The 21,370-nt window shown below is 51.0% G+C and overlaps 2 protein-coding genes across 2 annotated transcripts; both read right to left on the bottom strand.

Annotated features, from left to right (window-relative positions):
- Positions 1–34: 34 nt before the first annotated feature.
- Positions 35–6,745, bottom strand: LOC306811371 (argininosuccinate lyase). The gene is made up of 16 exons (XM_079325005.1): positions 6,696–6,745; positions 4,834–5,028; positions 4,652–4,735; positions 4,293–4,349; positions 3,678–3,775; positions 3,437–3,514; positions 2,996–3,073; positions 2,551–2,603; positions 2,266–2,328; positions 1,984–2,098; positions 1,286–1,370; positions 1,077–1,136; positions 859–942; positions 516–596; positions 317–423; positions 35–245 (listed from the first exon to the last, which is right to left on the bottom strand). The coding sequence occupies exons 1-16, from the start codon at positions 6,708–6,710 to the stop codon at positions 95–97; spliced, it is 1,404 nt and encodes a 467-aa protein (XP_079181131.1). The 5' UTR covers positions 6,711–6,745; the 3' UTR covers positions 35–94.
- A 2,384-nt stretch (positions 6,746–9,129) lies between these two features.
- Positions 9,130–15,869, bottom strand: LOC306811372 (argininosuccinate lyase). The gene is made up of 15 exons (XM_079325006.1): positions 14,928–15,869; positions 14,283–14,366; positions 13,924–13,980; positions 13,587–13,684; positions 12,902–12,979; positions 12,579–12,656; positions 12,383–12,435; positions 11,990–12,052; positions 11,707–11,821; positions 11,009–11,093; positions 10,785–10,844; positions 10,468–10,551; positions 10,189–10,269; positions 9,729–9,835; positions 9,130–9,359 (listed from the first exon to the last, which is right to left on the bottom strand). The coding sequence occupies exons 1-15, from the start codon at positions 15,111–15,113 to the stop codon at positions 9,209–9,211; spliced, it is 1,380 nt and encodes a 459-aa protein (XP_079181132.1). The 5' UTR covers positions 15,114–15,869; the 3' UTR covers positions 9,130–9,208.
- Between the last annotated feature and the right edge of the window lie 5,501 nt (positions 15,870–21,370).

Raw genomic sequence — 21,370 nt, 5'->3', positions numbered from 1 at the left:
AAAGTTACTGGAATTTCAGCAGGATTTCAATGAACTACAGGCACCCCAGTGTTTATTAACTCCAGATCAGTGGCACGGGATCTCTCCCCACACTCTAAGCCTGTTCCTTGAGCCTCTTGAGCAGCTCCCGCAGCTGCTCGATCTGGGCGGACACGCTGCTCTTGGCGGTGCCGCCCGCGGCCGTGTACTGCTCCACGCTGCTCACCACGCTGAACACCTGCGCCACATCGCTGCCAAACAGGGGGCTGGGGGCACAGGGGGCTGTCAGGGCTGCCAAACAGGGGTTTTGGGGAGTTGAAGTAACAGAGGTACAAACCTGATGTTCTGCAGTTCGTCCAGGCTGAGGTGGTTGATGGTGATGCCTTTGGTCTCGGCCAGCTGGACGGCCTTGCCAGAGGCCATGTGGGCTTGTCTGAAGGGCATCTGCAAGGGGAAGGGGACAGAGCAGAGGGGACTCAGCTCAGTTCCTCTGCATCCAGAGAAATCCCAGCTCCAGCTCTCCCTCTGGCACTTACTCCCTTCCGAACCAGATAGAGAGCCAGGTCAGTAGCCAACATCTCTGGGCTCAGTGCCCTCTCCATGCTCTCCTTGTTGATCTGCAGGAAGAGGATCCCAGGGACACGTTACCATCAGCTCCTCCTTGGGGCAGGTTAGTGCTCAGGGTGAGAGGAATTCATCTGGAGCTCTAAAGGAATGCTCTGAGCCCCTGAGCAGCTGGCAGAGGGGACCAAAATGAGAAGTGGGTGAGGCACTAAGGAGTTTTTATTTGGGAATAATCTGGAGCTCTGCTTTCTGTGTTAATCACAGAATATGCACCATGATGATGTTGAATAGTGAGAGGATGAGAAGAATCTTTACCTGGAGGGTGGAAATCACTCCAGTGGCAACCTGGAGCACAGCATTCAGGGTGTCTACGACATCAAAGACAGCCTCCTTGTCCTCCTGTGTTGGAACAGCAATGGAAGTGGCTCTGAGCCAACCTGGTGCAGCCCAAACCCCCCTAGGCTGAGCAGCCCAGGTCTCCTGACTCCTCCAGCCAGCAGGAGAGATGGTGTGGAGAGGAACAAGGGCTCTACCTGCAGGTCCTTGTTGTAGGTGCTCGGGAGTCCTTTGAGCACCATGAGAATTGCAGCCAACTGCAGAGGGAAACAGGAGAGGCAGGGAGTCAGGTATCCAGAACCCACAGCTCTTTACAAGAAAAGGACAAAAGGGGGCAAGAAAAAGGAGATTTTGCAGCCCCAGCAGGAGCAGTTTCCTCTCCCTCTTGCTCCTTTTTGGGGCTCACCCGTCCGAACACTCGCCCGGCTTTGCTGCGGATCAGCTCCAGACTGTCGGGATTCTTCTTCTGAGGCATCAGGCTGCTGCCAGTGCTGGGTGGGAGATGAGTGGAGTGCACTGGTGAGCAAAACCCTCATCCATCCACACACATCAGCACTGACCCAGCCCGCTAAAAGAAACGAGTAGGGCCCTCTTCACTGTACTCATGTTTAGGGTGTAGGAAATCAGTGAACTGACTGAGCTGATCTTTGATTTTGGAACTTGTCTGGAGCTGCCTCACAGTCCCACCTCTCACAGAGAAACTTAAAAGAGGGCTTCCCCTCCAGGCTCCCCTAGGCTGGTATGAATAGTGTGTTAGTGTGACTTCCTGGAGGGAGGGCTGTGGTTGTGCCACCCTGCAGACAAGGAGTCTGTTGGGATTGCAAACCCAGCCAGGCAAGGAAGGGCTCTGGCAGCATTCCCAGCACAGCAGGAAGTTCTCTCTGCCAGCAGCTCCTGGACAGGAATTGCTGGGCTGAACATAGACTTGGTTAAGTTACCAGAATGACAAATAAGTGACCACTGCTGAGGAATATTCCCCCTGAGGGTGCCTTTGATGCTGGGTCAGCCTCATGCACAGACAGAGCCCAAACCACTGCCTACCCTCCAGGGTGGGAGAGCTGAGGAGGAGAGGCTGAGGGAGGAGCTCTGAGAACTGACACCCACCTGTAGGCATCAGAGAGGGTGAGGAAGCCAAACTCGCTGGTGCTGTAGATGATGAGATCCTCAGCCATCTTGCTGAGGTGGATCATCAGCAGGGTGGCAGCTGAGAGGAATTCCACTGCAGGGAAGGCAGGAAATCAGGAGGGGAAAAGGTGCTTGGACAGCCCAGGGAACCCTGACTGGGGCTTTAGTTGCTAATGATGGATTTCAGCCCCTTTACTGAATGAACTGGAAAGGTGTCAGGAGCTGCTTCCCACAGTGCTGGGAAGGTTTGGCTGTGCTCACCCACAAAGTCCCTCTCGCTGACGGCATCCATGCTGTTCAGACTGATGGAAGCAAAGTCCAGCTCTGCAAGAAGGGGATGGACACAGGAGGTCACACTGGCCCTGACAGAGCCTGAGTGCACCAGGCTGCCCCAGAGAAGGTGACTTTTATCTATTCATTACCCTCCATCCCCTTGTTAAAGTGCTGCAACACCTCCAAAATAACATCAGGACAATCCCCTCATGCTTCCCAGAAAGCCCAGATCTTATGAGTACTCCCATTCCTCAGGCCCAGGGAAACATTTACCACTGCACAGCAGCTCTCTATCAATTCCTAGGGGATTTCCAGCCAGAGCTCCACTGCCAGGGGAAAAAGAACCAGAAGTCACACATGGTACCCAAACTGATATCAGACAAAAGCTCAGGCTCTAGTGATGACACCTCTCTGAAGATTTCCTTCCCCCAATTCTCTTTGATGTCACAGTGTGGTCTGAGGCTCATCACACTCTGAACTCTGGACTAAACCAGAATTTCTCTCCCAAACAAGAGCTGCTCAATGAAAGCCTTGTAATCCTTGATTATCAAGAAGGAATATAAAAATATTTCTGTGGTGAGAGTCTTTGGAGAGGGAAGCTGGGCTGCAGTATCTATGGAATAAAAGCCCCAGTGGCTCAGGAGATGGACAGATCTGCTACTTGTTTTTATCTCAGAGCAAAGTGAGGGGTGAGGATCACAACAAAAAATAACTTTACCTTCCCAAAGGCAAGACATTGATCCTCCTCTTTACCTCTCCCAGGCGCTCAGAATCCCGGGTCAGAGCAACAGCATGGCTGGGGAAGGACAGGAGAGATGAAACAGGGAGATGAAGCTGGAAAATATCCCATTCCAGGAGGTGAGAATGACCAAAGGATGGAGAACATGGAGATGAAGCTGGAAAATATCCCACTCCAGGAGGTGAGAATGACCAAAGGATGGAGAACATGGAGATGAAGCTGGAAAATATCCCACTCCAGGAGGTGAGAATGACCAAAGGATGGAGAACAGGGAGCTGCCCATTCCTTGCTTGGATTCTCAGCTGGTCAGAGCCACACAGGGAATTCCTGTTCCAGTTTGCAGGGTTCTCTCTGCTTTGTCACCACCCCTGGCTGTCCCCTCAGCAGGGCCTGAGGGTGGGGAGGGTGGCAGGTGCTCACCTGAGCAAGAACTGGCTCCATCTGATGGGCTGAGCTTTCTGCAGGTGGGTGTAGCCAGGCAGGATCACATCGATTTCTCTGGGAGGGAAAGGACAGAGGTGAGCAGCAGAGACAGGAGGGCAGGGACAGGTCTGTAACTCCCTGCACAGGAGATCCTGCAGCTGCACAGTCACACAACAAACCTAGGAGTCTCCTGCCCCAAAAATGACAAAGTTATGGAAAACTGTGGGAAAGGACTCACATGGCAGCACGTTCCACCAGGGTCTCAATGAGCCTCAGGAGGTGTGTGGAGATGATGGAGAGAGAATTCCTCATGAACAGCTTCAGGTCAGTCACAACCTGGGGGAGATTGGCCAAAGTTAGTGACCAAATATTGCTCAGCAGAACCCCCTGGCACTGCTATCCCCTCCTGGTTCTGGCTGATGGGGAGGGAAATCTTCCTTATATGGGAAGCATCCCTGGCCACTGATTTGTGAAAGCTGCTGTTGCTTTCCATGGATAGAACCAAAATCCATTATTTTCACATATTGTCAAATTTAAAGCAGAAAATTCCCAACCAACACATCCTGAGGAGGATTGATCCTGAAGGATGTCTGCACCCAGCCAGCAGAGTCAGAGGTTCTGCAGGTTTTCAGAGATGTCAGTGGAATTTTGTGGCCTTTTAGTACCAGGATGCATCCCTGCAGATCCCACTCCCCTGGGTGAATGAGTCACTGCAGCATAATTAGTTTAAAGCCATCATTAAATTAAAGGGAATACAGGCTGTGTCAGGGAATGAAGGAGATGGCATAAAAATATTCAGTTAAAGAACTGAGATGGAGAAATACAAAAGGAGAAAAAAGGATTCTGTCCATACCTGATCATTCCTGCTTCTGCCAGTGTGCAACTTCCCAGCTACGTCTCCAATCAGCTCCTGAGGACAAGAGCAGCATTTCTGTCAGGATCTCTGTGCTCCAAACAGCACAATCCACACAAGCAGATCTCCCTGCCTGGAAGGGACTCAGCTCCAGGACCCTGTGAGTGACCATGGGATGTGCTCTGGGGAAGGGCAGCTTTGGGTTCTGTGCTTGTACAGCCCCAAAAGGGGAGTGGAGACCCTTGGCTGTGCCCCAGGGGGTTCAGTGCCAGCAGCTCTAAAGGGATTTCACAGAAGGGCAGAGGGACACCCTTAACATCAGGCAGAGCATCAGGAACAAGAGGTTAGAGCAGCCAAACCTTCAGTCTGCGCTCGTTGGCAGTGTGGATATCCTCATCAGTTTGTTTCAGCACAAAAACTCCCTTGGACCATTCCTCAGAGATCTGCAAACAGCAGAAACACCAGTCAGTCACAGGAGTGATTAAATCCAGGGAGGCTGCTCTCAGGTCAGCCACTGACAGTTTTTGAAGGAAAGAAATACCTTTTCCAGGCCACCCAAGATCTTCTCCAGCTCAGTTTTGGACAGGATCCCAGACTTCTCCAAGGCTTTGGCATAAGCCCTGCTCCCCTGGATGTCCACCTCAGACAGCCTCTGGTCATAGCTGATGGAGGCATTGAGCATCTCCATGATGGGATCTGTGCTTCCACTGAATCTTCCACCCCAAAGTTTATTCCCCTGAGAGAGAAAATAGCTAATTAAAGAGGACTAATAACTTCAGATAAATCCTGTGCAGTAAACAACATCCAATGATCCATTTATCTGCTAGAGGGGCCATGCTCAGCTCCCTTCAGTGTGACAGCACTGGCCAGAAATTCCCCTGGACTTCAGGATCTCTGGCAAGTGGTTGAAGAGCTGGAGAACACATCACTGACAGAGTTATTTACCCCTGAGCTCCAAGGTCTGGCCCAGGAACCCTCCAAGATATTTTGCCTCTGCAGGACTCTGCTGGGAGTCCTTGAAATGAATATCAGTAAAAGATGCAAGACCAGCAGAAATTTCTGTTTTGAGGCCTTGTAAAAGGAGGAAAAACTTAGCAGTCATTAGGATTAGAGTGAAATTAATATCCTCAAATCCTTTTTGTGCTGTTTACCTAACAGATTCTCCTCTGACAGACAAAGAGCTATGGGCCAGCACAGAAACAAAAGTAGGGTTTTCCCATCCAAAGCAGGATTCCTGGTGACCTCAGCCCCTGGAATGTGTCACCCACTTCAGCCAGTGACCAAAGGCTTGTGCAGGGTTCCAGCTGTGCCCCACAGCAGGGTGTGTGTTGTGTGGGAGCTTCTCTAGCAGTGAATCACCTGAGCTGTGTCACCTGCTCAGAAGCTTTTTGCTTGCCCAGGTAAGACAAGCCAACAAGTTTTAGTTCTGCCAGGCTTGCACTGAAGTGGGTAAGAATTTTATTTGGGCAGAGACAATTTTACCCAAGATTTCAAAAACAATTCTTCAGTGCTACAAGGAACAAAAAAGAAATGGAGGACACCTGAAGGAAGGGATTAAATTCTGAATTGCACAGTGGATAATTACTAATCTACTTGATTTTTTTAAACACCACTGGCAAGTTTCTTCTCATGCTGGTCACTGTAACTACCATGGACAGCAAGGAGCTGGTAGGACAGCTGGAAGCTGATCTATAGCAGGGCTTTAGCAGCCAGACAAAACACTGTTGAGTAACCTTAAAAATGTTTTCCCTGGTGACTGTTTCCATGTCCCTGTGCCTGAAAGGACAACAGGAGAGCCTGCAGAGGTGAGGGTGCAGCCATGTGTAAAAGGCAGCTTTGTTAGAAAGATGAGGGAAGGCAGAGAGGAGAATCAGAATTGAAAAAGAAGTGTTAGAGCTCCTCAGCACTCATTTGGTGCCCCCAGGAGCAAAATTAATGCTAAATTAAAGGCTATTCCAGAGACTCAGCACTTAACTGGAGACCAGGAATATCCAGGTATAACTTCAGCATTTAAAGCTTCCCATGAAAGCAAGAAGTGTGTCAGCAGCAGCATTGCAACATACACATTTACAATGGGGAAATCAAAGCTGAACGATTCATTTTAGGCATCTCCAGGACTTTTTGGAGCAGCGGCTGTGCAGCCTTGGCAGTGACAGGAACACAGAGCAGCGATTTGGAGAGCGGAAAGTGAACTGGCCAGGATGCCCGGCCACGTCTGGCCAGGGAAGGAAACAGAAAATGCAGCTTTTGTGCCGAGCAGTGTTTACACAAGCTGCTGGGAAGGGCCTGAGCACGAGTCGCAGGCACGAGTCGGCCTTTCCAGGGAGACAGAGGCAAGAAGGCGGAGGCTGCGGGCCAGCTTCGCCCGGCTGAGCACCCCGGGGAAGCAAAGATCGCGCTCACCTCGGCTGCTGCCATCGCGGCCGGGCTGGCTCCGGGTGCGGGCCGGACACTGCGGGCAGGACACTGCGGGCGGCTCCGGGCAAGGTCCTGGTCCCGGTCCCAGATCCACTCCCGGTTCCGATCCCAGCTCCTCTCCCTGCCCCAGTCCCAGCGATCCCGATCCTGGTCGTAGTCACAATCCCAGCTCCTGTGGCGGTCCCAGATCCGGTCCCAATCCCAGCTCCGGTGCCGATCCCAGAGCCGGTCCCGACCCCAGCTCCACTCACGGTTCCTATCCCAGCTCCGGTTCCGATCCCAGCTCCAATCCCTATCCCAGCTCCAGTCCCGGTCCGAGCTCACTCTCAGTCCCGGTCCCAGCCCAGTCCCGGTCCCAGCTCACTCCCAGTCCCGGTCCCAGCCCAGTCCCGGTCCCAGCTCACTCTCAGTCCCGGTCCCAGCCCAGTCCCGGTCCCAGCTCACTCCCGGTGCCGGTCCCAGCCCAGTCCCGGTCCCAGCTCACTCCCGGTGCCGGTCCCAGCCCAGTCCCGGTCCCAGCTCACTCCCGGTGCCGGTCCCAGCCCAGTCCCGGTCCCAGCTCACTCCCGGTGCCGGTCCCAGCCCAGTCCCGGTCCCAGCTCACTCCCGGTGCCGGTCCCAGCCCAGTCCCGGTCCCAGCTCACGCTGGCCGCGCTCCCGGCGCTCCCGCAGCTCGTCCCGCCCGCCGGGGCGGGGAGTCCCCGGGCCAGCCCCTCTCCTTCTCCTGCTGTGCAGTGCCGCTGCTTGTCCCTGTTCCTTACAGAACCGACATCCCCGTTTTCTTGTTCCCTTTCGGGGTTTGCTGTCCTTTAAGCAGCCCCGGTGTCATGATCCAGCTGGGAAGGATCTTGGCCCGGGTCCTTGGGTGCTTGTCTGGAGCAGCAGACACTGCCAGTGACATCCTTCTGCCTCTGGCGGCCCCACAAGGTCCTTTCACAGCTGGATTTCAGTGTAGTGCCCTCAGCATCCATCCGGAACAAGGCTCAGGCTCTGTTTGTAGCCACCAATTCATTCACTGCTTCTCAAACATTTCCACTCATGATTATTTCTTTTTCAGACTTCCAAGCTTGAAGATGGACAGACCATCACACTGTCTACACAGAGGAAAACTCTTTGAACCATTTTGTTGCTGTTTTGGAGTCCCTCATTTTTAATACTGCATTTTTTTCATGTTCATCTTTTATGGATGGATACTCCAGGCCTTGACAGGAGGTTGCTGAGGGCTGGGAAGAATGGTGAGCATGAGATTTACATCCAGAATGACCCAGCTGATAATTAGTCTAAGTGAATTCCTGCTTCAAGTGCTTTCCTGTTCCTCTGGTCTGTAATGAGCAGGGGTTTGAGACCAAAACCCAAATCCCAATGAGTCAGAGGAGACATTGAAGACACTGTGACCACACTCTGTAATGTTTGTGGAGCTCCACAGGCCACTCCAATCTAAAATATTTCACAATTTAAAGAAAAGGGTGGATAGGTGGGAAGTACCAGTGACTGTAAACTAGTTATTTAAGTAAGAGACTACAATGTGGCAATCTGCTGCTTCCCTTTTCCTTTCATTCTGGCTCTGTGTCACCCAGAACTGGCCATGAGGGACAATGCCAGACTTGCTGCTGGGAGCAAGAGAAAATCTCTTCAGAAGACACAAACAGGAAAAATAAGAGGAGTGGCATGGATCAAGACAGTTTATGGGAGGAAAAAGAACCTTAAGGGGAGATGAAGAGGTCTCTGTTCTTCTGACTCTGCAGGTATTGGTGTTACCTGTGGCTTTCTTGTTCCTTTAGCCTGGCAGCTGAGTGTGCAAAAATGATTTCCTGGCCACAGGTGACCAGTGTGGAGAGTGAGATGGGAGCCAAAGCAGGAACACAGCAGGAAGGAAAGGAGCAAACACAAAGGAGGTTTGTGGAAAGGTAATTGAAATGTGCTGCTTAAATGCCAAGAGAATGGTTTTGTTTTAAGACCAGAACAAGGAGAGATTGAGAGTGGTGAGAAGTTGGAAAAAGGGAATTTTGCTGTTGCTGATCCTTCCTCCACATGCTAAAATGCTCCAAAGGTGCAAGCACTCTGTCTCCTGGGGAACTTTGGTTGGAGATTTAGCTGCTGGCAGTTTGTCCCGCCTGTGCTGCAGCCCTTGGTGAGGCAACACCTTCGTTATTTCTGTTCCCTGTGAGTGTCCTAGACCTGCAGCTCTGAGTCAACAACGCGCTGCTGCCTCAGCACGGGCAGAAAACTCCAGCTCTGCAAGGCTGGGTGGGACAGGAATTTTGCTGAGTAAAAAGGGACGACCTCAGTCTGTCACCCTCCCCTGCAAGACACATCCCCAGCTGCAAGGGAGGAACAGCCCAACCCTTTCAAACCTGGGCTGAGCCCAGCTCTTCCTCACCCCGAAAAATCAAGACAGAAGAGCAAAATTTCAGTGAACTACAGACACCCCAGTGTTTATTAACTCCAGATCAGTGGCACAGGCACACCGCTGCAGGCACGGGATCTCTCCCCACACTCTAAGCCTGTTCCTTGAGCCTCTTGAGCAGCTCCCGCAGCTGCTCGATCTGGGCGGACACGCTGCTCTTGGCGGTGCCGCCCGCGGCCGTGTACTGCTCCACGCTGCTCACCACGCTGAACACCTGCGCCACATCGCTGCCAAACAGGGGGCTGGGGGCACAGGGGGGCTGTCAGGGGGCTCTGGGCTGCCTCATGTGCCCAGTGGCTGTGGAGAGGCTGAGGGAGTGAGGATGGAGTTTTCTCCTCGGGGGAAACGCTCCTGCAATTCTGCAGTCTGACATCAGAGCCAGACCCCTCTGGGGGCTTCCTGCTTAGGGCAGAAGTGTCTCCCAGCCCCTCCCAACAGCCCTGCCCATGCCCTGCTGGAGCTGGAGTGCAATGGAGGTGTTATCATCCCCTCCAGTGTTTTCAGCCCCAGCAGGAACAGCCTGATATTGAGGATGCTGAGAGCAGCCCAGGCACTTTGGGGAAAGCTGATCAGGGAGGCTCAGCCCTCTGTGAAATAACAGAGGTACAAACCTGATGCTCTTCAGGTCCTCCAGGCTGAGATTGTTGATGGTGATGCCTTTGGTCTCGGCGAGGTGGACGGCCTTGCCAGCAGCAATGTGGGCTTGTCTGAAGGGCATCTGCAGGGGGAAGAGAGGTGCCACTCAGTGACCAGGCAGCTGAGCTGCTCTTCCAGGAGGAAAAGGGATGTGCTACTTGTTTTGGCTGTTTTCCCTTAGGGCAATGCAAGCTGAATCTGGCAGTGCTGGGGGGGGAAAAGGGAGGATTTAACAATAATTATGATCAAGTAATTTGGGTGTAAATTACTATGAAGTCCCCCAGGTAGCACTGCTTGAGGTGTATGTAAAGGATGTGTTCTCAGCTTTCATGGTTGTTGTCTGGGACAGAACAGAGGGGCCTCATCCCAGCTCCTCACTGAGCAGTTCTCTGCATCCAGAGAAATCCCAGCTCCAGCTCTCCCTCTGGCACTTACTCCTTTATGAACCAGGTAGAGAGCCAGGTCAGATGACAGGATCTCAGGGCTCAGTGCCTTCTCCATGCTCTCCTTGTTGATCTGCAGAAAGGAGGGGCAGAGGGAGATGTTATTTATCATCAACTCCTCCTCAGGGCACATTAGCTCTAAGAGGGACCAAAATGAGCAGTGTGGGTGAGGCTCTGAAGAGTTCTTACTTCAGGACCAGTGTGGACCCCTGTCCCCTGAGTTACTCACAGCGTCTGCTCCATGTTCCATAGTGAGAGGATGAATCCTTACCTGGAGGGTGGAAATCACTCCAGTGGCAACCTGGAGCACAGCATTCAGGGTGTCTACAACATCAAAGACAGCCTCCTTGTCCTCCTGTGTTGGAACAGCAATGGAAGTGGCTCTGAGCCAGCCTGATACAGCACAACAGGCTGAGCAGCCTGGGCAGCAGAGCAGGGGTGTGAGCCCAGAGGCTCCTGCCATGGCACTCAGGCTGTCACCTGCAGCATCCCCTCCCTCAGCTCCTTTCCCAGCACACAGCCAGGGGCTGTGGGGTGCTGGGACAGCTCAAGAGTAGGAGATGGTGTGGAGAGGAACAAGGGCTCTACCTGCAGGTCCTTGTTGTAGGTGCTCGGGAGTCCTTTGAGCACCATGAGAATTGCAGCCAACTGCAGAGGGAAACAGGACAGGCAGAGTGAGGTACAGAGCAAAGCACAGCCCCAGGGCACCTCCAGAACCCACAGCTCTTTACAAAATAAGGGCAAGAAAAAGAGGATTCTGCAGCCCCAGCAGGAGCAGTTTCCTCTCCCTCTTGCTCCTTTTTGGGGCTCACCCGTCCGAACACTCGCCCGGCTTTGCTGCGGATCAGCTCCAGACTGTCGGGATTCTTCTTCTGAGGCATCAGGCTGCTGCCAGAGCTGCAGGGCAAGTGTGCGAGTGCATTGGTGAGCAAAACCCTCTGGCTGAAATCACTGGTCCAACCCTCTGAAAAGGTATCTCTAAATCCCCTTTCCTTGTACTCCTGTTTAGGGTGTAGAAGGCAGTGAACTGACTGTGCTGAGTTTCTCATGTTTCCCACAGCAAAGCCTTTGGTTTTGCACCTTGTCTGGAGTTCCCACTGTCCCACCTCTCACAGAGAAAGGAAAAGCCACTATAGAGGTAGTATCAGCAGGCCACACTAAGTGGTCCCAGGGAGGGAGGGCTGTGGTTGTGCCACCCTGCAGACAAGGAGTCTGTTGGGATTGCAAACCCAGCCAGGCAAGGAAGGGCTCTGGCAGCATTCCCAGCACAGCAGGAAGTTCTCTCTGCCAGCAGCTCCTGGACAGGAATTGCTGGGCTGAACATAGACTTGGTTAAGTTACCAGAATGACAAATAAGTGACCACTGCTGAGGAATATTCCCCCTGAGGGTGCCTTTGTGCCAAGCCCTTGATGCTGGGTCAGCCTCATGTACAGACAGACCCCAAACCACTGCCTACCCTCCAGGGTGGGAGAGCTGAGGAGAATTCCTCATCAGAGACCAAAAACCTACCAGTAGGTATCAGAGAGGGTGAGGAAGCCAAACTCGCTGGTGCTGTAGATGATGAGATCCTCAGCCATCTTGCTGAGGTGGATCATCAGCAGGGTGGCAGCTGAGAGGAGTTCCACTGCAGGGAAGGCAGGGAATCAGGAGGGGGAAAAGGTGCTTGGACAGCCCAGGGAACCCTGACTGGGGCTTTAGTTGCTAATGATGGATTTCAGCCCCTTTACTGAATGAACTGGAAAGGTGTCAGGAGCTGCTTCCCACAGTGCTGGGAAGGTTTGGCTGTGCTCACCCACAAAGTCCCTCTCGCTGACGGCATCCATGCTGTTCAGGCTGATGGAAGCAAAGTCCAGCTCTGCAAGGAAGGGGATGGACACAGGAGGTCACACTGGCCCTGACAGAGCCTGAGTGCACCAGGCTGCCCCAGAGGAGGTGACTTTGAGCCCTTGAGCAGTCCCAGGAGCACAAACACGTTTAGTGGGATTTTTGTTGTGATCCCAGACAGGTAAAGTGCAGCAGGAGTGGCTCTTCCTCCTCCCGCCTCACTGGCACTGCCTGTCTCTCTGCAGCAAAAATCCCAGAAAATGAGTGGCTCTGGCTCCAGGATGGGGCATTATGGTGCCTTTCCCTCCCTCCCAGGTGTGACAGGTACCCCCATGCCCCTCAGGCCCAGGGACACGTTTACCACTGCGCAGCAGCTCTCTATCGATTTCCAGTGGGTTTCCAGCCAGAGCTCCACTGCCAGGAAAGAAAGAAACAGAAATCATGCAATCCTTCTTTCACATCCATCCAAAGCTGAGCTCTGCAAAGCAGGGAAGGCATCCCTGAAGATTTTGCAGAGCAAAACAAGGCCCAGTGATTACATAAACAGTAGATCTTACCTTCCCAAAGGCAAGACATTGATCCTCTTTTTTATCTCTCCCAGGCGCTCAGAATCACGGGTCAGAGCAACAGCATGGCTGGGGAAGGACAAGGAGGAGGAAAGGACATGAAGCCAGGGAATGCCTCTTTCCTTTCCAGTCATTATCCTGCCATGCCTGGAGCCTGGGTTCCCCCCTCAAACATGAGCTTGGAGTGGAGCCTGGACAGAGCCAGGGGACACGGGGAGTTCTTGTTCCAGTTTGCAGGGTTCTCTCTGCTTTGTCACCACCCCTGGCTGTCCCCTCAGCAGGGCCTGAGGGTGGGGAGGGTGGCAGGTGCTCACCTGAGCAAGAACTGGCTCCATCTGATGGGCTGAGCTTTCTGCAGGTGGGTGTAGCCAGGCAGGATCACATCGATTTCTCTGGGAGGGAAAGGACAGAGGTGAGCAGCAGAGACAGGAGGGCAGGGACAGGGATACAGCAAAGCTCCTGGTGACATGTGCTGCTCCATCTCCTGTCAGCTTTCAAGCCAAACACACCAGATTTGGCTGTTCCAGAGTGGTGAATCTGCCCTGGGACTCCCTGGAAAGTTGCCTGGAGCAGGAATCCCTCTGTGGCAGGTAAGGATTCCCCAACCCACCCCAGGTGTGGAGTGTGAGGAGCAGAGCTAGACAGAGAGGTAACACAGCTGAGGTTTCTTCTCATACAGAAAAACCTGAAACATTTTCCCCACTCCTTCAAATGAGTTTGGTGCCTTCTAAAATCTTGCGTGGACTTCCAACCTCAACTCTTTTGCCAGGCATGAAGGGAGGGATGATCTGAGGAATGAGGAAAGTTTCTGTGAAGTGGACTCTGGAAAAATAGGGGCTGTTGTGTCCACTGGGCTACACCAAAGTGCCTGGCTGTAATTCCCTGCACAGGAGACCTTGCTGCTGACCCCAGTGGGGTCAGACAAAGGACCAACCAAGCAGTCTTCTGCCCCAAAAAGGCCAAAGTTATGGAAAAGAGGGAATGTGGGAAAGGACTCACATGGCAGCACGTTCCACCAGGGTCTTAATGAGCTGCAGGAGGTGCGTGGAGATGATGGAGAGAGAATTCTTCATGAACAGCTTCAGGTCAGTCACAACCTGGGGGAGATTGGCCAAGTCAGATCACAAAGAATGTCACATGTGCAGGGACAGCAAGGGAAGCCCCTCCTTGTCCTGTGTGATGGGAACATGCATCTTCTCATCATCTGGTCATGTTTATGTGATGTATTACCATTTCTTGCTCTCCAGGAAGAGTTCCAGAGGCCTCTCTAGACTGATATGTCCTGAAGTGAGGTAGAGGAGGAATACAAAAGGAGAAAAAAGGATTCTGTCCATACCTGATCATTCCTGCTTCTGCCAGTGTGCAACTTCCCAGCTACGTCTCCAATCAGCTCCTGAGGACAAGAGCAGCATTTCTGTCAGGATCTCTGTGCTCCAAACAGCACAATCCACACAAGCAGATCTCCCTGCCTAGAAGGGACTCAGCTCCAGGACCCTGTGAGTGACCATGGGATGTGCTCTGGGGAAGGGCAGCTTTGGGTTCTGTGCTTGTACAGCCCCAAAAGGGGAGTGGAGACCCTTGGCTGTGCCCCAGGGGGTTCAGTGCCAGCAGCTCTAAAGGGATTTCACAGAAGAACAGAGGGACACCCTTAACATCAGGCAGAGCATCAGGAACAAGAGGTCAGAGCAGCCAAACCTTCAGTCTGCGCTCGTTGGCAGTGTGGATATCCTCATCAGTCGGGATCACACCAAAGACTCCCTTGGACCATTCCTCAGAGATCTGCAAACAGCAGAAACACCACTTACCCTGCTGTGCCTGGGGCTGTGAGTGTCCCCAGCAAATCCCAGCTCCTGCCATTCCCAGAAGTCTTGTGCAAACTGGCATTCAGGCTGCTGGTTGCATCCTGATATTCCATAATGTTGGTGGGATTCACCTCTCTATCCATGATTATCCTGCAGTGTTATGGGGGATTTAAACATTGCAAGGAAAAAATTGAGCCTAAATGTCAGTGGTTTCTTTAGCATCACCCACAAAGCTTGTCCTACAAAACATTGCACAGACTCACCATTGTCCAGGTATCCAACAATAATGGATATTTTATAAAAGCATTTCTCTGCTGCCTCCTCTTCCCTCCTACACCTGCTATGCATTGCCTCCTGCCAGACTCAAAATTCCACATGCCAACAGGAAAAAGCTGTTCTTACTTCACACTGAAATGATTCCTAGTGACTGCTCAGACTGAAGATGATATTTAAAGGAGCTCTTTAAAACAGCAAGATGCTGTCAGGTAAGGAAAGATTCATTCCAGCACACATGAGAGGTCATGAAGGGAAGAAATACCTTTTCCAGGCCACTCAGGATCTTCTCCAGCTCAGTTTTGGACAGGATTCCAGCCTTCTCCAAGGCTTTGGCATAAGCCATACTCCCCTGGATGTCAACTTCAGACAGTCTCTGATCAATAGTGATGGAAGCACTGAGCATCTCCATGATGGGATCTGTGCTCCCCACAAACCTTCCTGCCATCATTTTGTCCCCCTGCAAGTCATGAAGGGAAGAGACACAGGTTTATGGATATATCCTTTAAAAATCACTTCATGTATATCTCAATCCTTATCAATGTAAAGTTGAGAACCAGCTCAGGAATGTTTTTATTCAGTCTATATCAGCAAAACCCTGGACTCAGAGCATGTCACTGTCACTAGAATTTAGCCCTTGAGGTTACAGGTCTGGCTTGGGGATCCTCCAAGATATTTGACTTCTGCAGGACTCCCTGAAAATAAACATCAGGCCATGTAGTGCAAGACCAGCATGGAACTCTCTTTTAAGGCAGCTGCTGGTCTCTGACACCCTTTCATGGACTCCTGACAAAAAAAGAAAAAAAAAAGGAAAAAAAAATTAAAAGGTAAAGGAGTCAGGTATATAGTGAAAGCTGTTCTCTGATCCTTGAAATATTAAAAAATACCATGCTTTTAGAGAGACTAGAAGAAAATATTCAGCTGACAAGGAGCTGAGGGCCAGCACAAGCCACACGCTCTGAAACATTCCTATAACTGTCTGAAGTCACCGTCCGAAGCAGCTCCAGAGCTCACGACGTTGTCGCGCAAAATTAGGATAAAACCGGCAAAGGTGCAGGTTGCAGAAAGGGAGGCCGGGGTGTCTTTCAGTGTTACAAACGTTGGGATGAGATGGGAAGGGAAGAGGAAAGCCCAAAGCAGCCCCAGAAGGGCTCGGCAGGTGCTCGGAGCCGGGCGGGCGGCCGAGCTACCATGGACAGCGGGCAGGGACCGCAGCAGCGCTTTACCGAGGGACTGGAGCGGGGACAGCAGGAGGGAGCCTGGGGGACAGGACCAGGGCTCCGAGTGCGGGAGCTCTGCGTGTCCAGCGGGTTTGTCCGCAGGAGCTGCCGCGGGGGTGAAAATGGGGCGAAAACAAAAGTTTTGCAGCTCTTCGCTGGACACCCTTGGATGGGCAGAGGGGACAGGGAGGGAATGGTGCTGCTGGGAGGGAAGGGCTGGGATGGGAAGAGGTGTCCAGGTACCTCTTCGCTGCCAGGGATTGTGGATTATTGCTGTCCCCTTGTCCATTGAAAGCCCCGGAAAACCACCCAGAGAATCATTAAACTCGGAAAAGACTCCCAAGATCAGCGAGTTCAACACTGCCAGGACCATCCCTAACCCACGTCCCTCAGGACCACCCGGACACCTTTCCTGAGCCCTCCCAGGGATACTGATCCCACCCGCTCCAAACGGAGCAAAGCCAAGCTCCCCCTCACCTCGGCTGCCATTTCGGACGACGTTTTGCTCGTTTCTGCAGCGATCCTGGCACCTGGTGCAACCTGCGGGACAGCGCGGAGATGCTCACTCAGCTGCTGCGGTGCCTGCTCCCGGTTCCCCGGGCATCACTCCCGGTGAGCTCGCGGTTACCCGGGCACCACTCCCGGTCCCTCCCGGTTCCTCGGGTATCGCTCCCTGCCCCACTCCCGGTGCACTCTCGGTCCCTCGAGTATAACTCCCGGTGAGCTCTCGGTTACCCCGGCACCACTCCCGGTTATTCGGGTACCACTCCCGGTGCGCTCCCAATTCCCCAGGAATCACTCCCTGCCCGCTCCCAATTTCCCGGGCATCAATCCCTTCCCCATTCCCGGTGCGCTCCCGGTTCCTGGGGCATCACTGCCTGCTCCCGGTGCGCTCCCAATCCCCCAGGCACCGCTCCCGGTGCGCTCCCGGTTCCTGGGGCATCGCTCCCTGTCCCGGTGCGCTCCCGGTTCCTGGGGCATCACTGCCTGCTCCCGGAGCGCTCCCAATTCCCCGGGCACCACTCCCGGTGCGCTCCCGGTTCCTGGGGCATCGCTCCCTGTCCCGGAGCGCTCCCAATTCCCCAGGCACCGCTCCCGGTGCGCTCCCGGTTCCTGGGGCATCGCTCCCTGTCCCGGAGCGCTCCCAATTCCCCAAGCACCACTCCCGGTGCGCTCCCGGTTCCTGGGGCATCGCTCCCTGTCCCGGTGCGCTCCCGGTTCCCCGGGCACCGCTCACCTGCTCCGCACGCAGCCCCGGCCGCTCTGTGGCTCGCTGCTCCCCGTCCCCGCCGCCCCGCTTTTACAGCCCTCGGCTCGGGGCTGGCGGCTCGGCCCGCCCCGCCGGGGCGGGGTGTGCCCGGGGCCAGCCCCGCTTGGGTCCCCCCCGTGTCCCCCGTGTCCCTTCCCACCCCTGCGCTGCGGCTCGGGGACTGGGGACTCTTTGGAGAGGGAGGCTTGGGAGGGATGCTCGAGTGATGCTTCTTACCCGGCGTAGCTGCTGCGCTGTGTGCAGGTCAGGAATGTCCTTGGAATGCTTTGCTAGGAATGTCCCATCACTGTGTGAGTGTCACACCGCTCTCATGAGCAATCTTCCGTATAAACATACCACGAGCAATCTTTAATATAAATATTGCTCTATCCCCATTGCTACCCCAGCAAACACAAACTATAGATGGGAGCCTCTTGTTCTTCCCCATCTCTGAATTATGAAAATGTTCACCCCATCCGGAAAGATGCTGCAGCCCCAGATTTGGGGCTCCCCTGCTGTCCCCGGGTTCTGGGGTCACCTGAGAGCCTCAGGCAGCGACTGTGGGGCTTGGAGTTACACTTATGGCAATAACCTCTGTCTTAAACTCATCACACCCTAAATATCATGGAATTAAGTGACTGATGTAAAGCACAAAAGAGCTTTTAGAGCAGCAAGGCTGTGGCTCAGCACGAATTAACTCCTCAGAGCATTTTCTGCAGCCCTTCCACAGAAAGCTGAATATTTGCTGCTTCCTCCAAGTGAGCTCCTGCAGTGTAACATTTTTCTATGTGTATTGTCCAAACCTTTCACAGAGCTCATTAAACATATTCCAGCTTTCTCATCACATTTTTTGTTGGATTTTCCTCCCTTAAACTGACCTTAAACAGGGCTTTTTCCTCCCTTAAACAGTTCTTTTTCTACCATTCTCTCAGTTCTACAGCTTATCCCCTTTTCCTTTTCCTACTGGGAAACAGAATCAGTTCTTGATCCTTTTGCAGTCCTATTCCTTCCTCTTGTGAAATCTCTCATTTTTACCACATTTCTTCTCTTCTTCACCTTTTCAAAGTGTCCTTGTCCTTATTCTGGGCTTTGACAGGGGATTTCCAGTGTGTTGTGAAAACATTAAACACTGGGTTTCTAGCTAGAGTGAATGGGTGTAAATAAGATTTTGCTAACCCATGTCTGATATTACATGTGACAAGGGATATTCCACCCACATGGGATCTGTCAGCAAAGCCACTGTGGATTTAGCAAACTTCCCAGGGATTAGTTGGCTTGGAGTGCTCTGCTCAGCTCCTGTCCCAGTGTGTATCTAGGAAATGATGAATTCTCTCTTCATTTTTAGATCAAACAGTCAATAACTACATTTTCTGTATAATAAAAAAATGCAGATTAATATTTTTAGAATGAGAGTGGAAATAAAACAAAATACAACAGAATTTCTCAACTTAGAGATGAACATTGAAGAAATAGGATTTCTTAAAGATGTTTGGAGCTGGAGAGTTGAACTTTTTTGAGGGGAAAACAGTAAAATAGCAAAGCAAAATATACTTTGTAATGCAAACTGAAGTGCATTCTCATTGCTATCTTCTCCATTTCTTCTGGTTTGGATTCTCTCCACTTCCCATCATAGTTTTTCAGTGTTTTATTTGAAATAGAAAGATTAAGCTTAAAATCCTCATCCCACAGTTAATACCAAGAAAGTTCTGAAGGAAGAGTCTCTTTCTTATTTTCCTTTCTGGCACAGGGGATGGCAAATTATTCTTACATCAATATTCCCAGCTCCACCCTTCTCAATGTGAAAAGAAGTACTAGAGAGTATATTGCCAATTCTGCAGCACAGAGAATTTTGATTAAACCATTTGAATCTTCCTAAAGATATGAACTTTATTTTCACTTTTGTAATCAGAACCTCTCTCTACCATTTCATTTTTTTTTTTTGCTGGTAGAGTGCAATGCTGAGGGAGTGCAGCTCCAAAGGAGCTTTGGTGGCTCTGGAAATCCACTTTTCACAAGAGGACTGTGAAGGATAAGGATGGCACAAACAGCTACAGTACACCTTGTTTTTTAAAAACATCTTTTTTAAGCTGTTTTTCACTTTGGGGAAAGAAAAGAGCTCCATGGGCTGAACGTGCCATGCAAACGCTCTGTCAGCTCGGCTGGCACGGAGCAGTGCTGACATTTTTTTGTTCCAAAAAAAAAAACCCCTCAACTTTGTTTTTAACAAATTTTTGACTGTAAAAGGCAAAAAAAAAAAAAAAAAATAGACACCATAGGAAATGCTGAACACAATAAACATCTTTCATGACAAAGAACACAAATACCCTGCAGATCTGCTGTCAATAGCAAGTCCTAGGCCCCCTGCTTTCAATAGTTAATACTGAGGCCCCTCTCTCCCCAAGCCTTGCTGGTAACAATCACAATGTTAAAATGTTGACATGCTAAGCACATTTGGAAAAACCCATGTCTGCATTCCCTATGGATGGTGTAGCATCACTGTCTAACACCTAAAGAGCAGCAGTGAAAGGCAAAGTGACCTTCTCACCTCACCCCCCCGCCCAGTTGGTTTTATCTTGATATTCCTTTCCGTGGTGGCACTGCAGCTGAGCTGACCCATATTTGTATTTACAGACTGCCAGGCTTGCTGTCTGCACTGGGAAATCTTTGGGAGGATCTCTGTTAAGGAATAAAGGTGATGGAAGAGGTGTTTGTGTCCTTCATCGCCTGCTGCGTCTTCATCGTGGGTTGTGAAAGCAGCACTGGTTGGAAAAAGGTGTCAGGAAAGTGAAATTTTGGGGAAATGGTGGAAAAAGATGTGTCTGGAAAGTGAAATTTTGGGAAAAAAAAACCCGTCAGGAAAGTGAAATTATGGGGAAATGGTGGGAAAGACCTGTAAGGAAAATCAAATTTTGGGGCAGGGTGGGAAAAATGTATCAGGAAAGTGAAATTTTGGGAAAAAAAACTGTCAGGAAAATTAAATTTTGGGGAAATGGTGGAAAAAATGTGTCAGGAAAGTGAAAATTTGGGGAAAAAAATCTGTCAGGAAACTGAAATTATGGGGGAATGGTGGGGAAAAACCAGTCAGGAAAGTGAAATTTGGGGAAATGGTGGGAAAAAGGTGTGAGGAAAAGGAAATTTTGGGCAAGGGTGGGAAAATGTGTCAGGGAAGTGAAATTTTGGGGAAATGGTAGAAAAAATGTGTCAGGAAAGTGAAAATTTTGGAAAAAAAAAAAACCTCTCAGGAAAGTGAAATTGTGGGGGAATGGTGGGAAAAAGGTGTGAGGAAAAGGACATTTTGGGGAAGGGTGGGAAAAATGTATCAGGAAAGTGAAATTTTGGGAAAAAACCTGTCAGGAAAATGAAATTTTGGGGAAATGGCGGGAAAATGTGTCAGGAAAATGAAATTTTGGGGAAAGCATGGCAAAAATGTGTCTGGAATGAAAATTTGGGGAAAAAAGTGTCAGTCAGGAAGGTGAAATTTTGGGGAAGGGGTGGAAAAATGTGTCAGGAAAATGAAATTTGGGGAAATGGTGGGAAAAAGGTGTGAGGGAAAGGAAAATTTGGGGAAGGGTGGAAAAATGTGTCAGGAAAGTGAAATTTTGGGGAAAGGCTGGAAAAAACATGTCAGAAAATTTGGGGAATGGGTGGAAATGAATATAATAATTTGCTGCTGGGGGAGAGATATAAAGATATAAAGGAAAATTCAGATTACTGTGCTGAAGGTTCAGGATCCTTACCTGAAGAGAGTGAGAGGCAGACAGATTTAACAGATTTCTGGAATGAAACCCCAAAATTTGCTTGTTTGGAAATATGCTATTTTCACATCCAACCTGACATCCTTTTCCTTCTTTCAGCTGCATGTGGAGATTTTGGGACATGGCAGAGCAGTCACAGAGTTTTTGCTGTGCCAGTTTTGGCCAATTTACAAGGTTAGTTAATCCTGACATGAAAAAGGGCAGCATCCATCACATCCTGTGCCCTGAGCCACACCAGCAGCTCTCACTTTGGACACCTCTCTCCTGTTTTTTTATTTTTATTTTTATTTTTAATTTTTTTTTTATTCCACAATAAATGATTCTGAAGTATAAATAAATTTCTATCTGCACTACAATCCGTGTGTGATGTGGGTGCACGTGCCTACCGAGACTTTTTAAAATTTAATTTAATTTTTCAGATTAAAAGTGATGAAAAGCCTTTACTTTTTAAAAAATTTTAAATTTTTCCCAGCACTTCTGTATC

The sequence above is a fragment of the Erithacus rubecula genome (genome assembly GCF_903797595.1).
Source record: "Erithacus rubecula genome assembly, chromosome: 22".
Classification (NCBI taxonomy): Eukaryota; Metazoa; Chordata; class Aves; order Passeriformes; family Muscicapidae; genus Erithacus; species Erithacus rubecula.
Note: the sequence above shows the minus strand (reverse complement) of the source record. Positions and strands in the feature narration are given on the sequence as shown.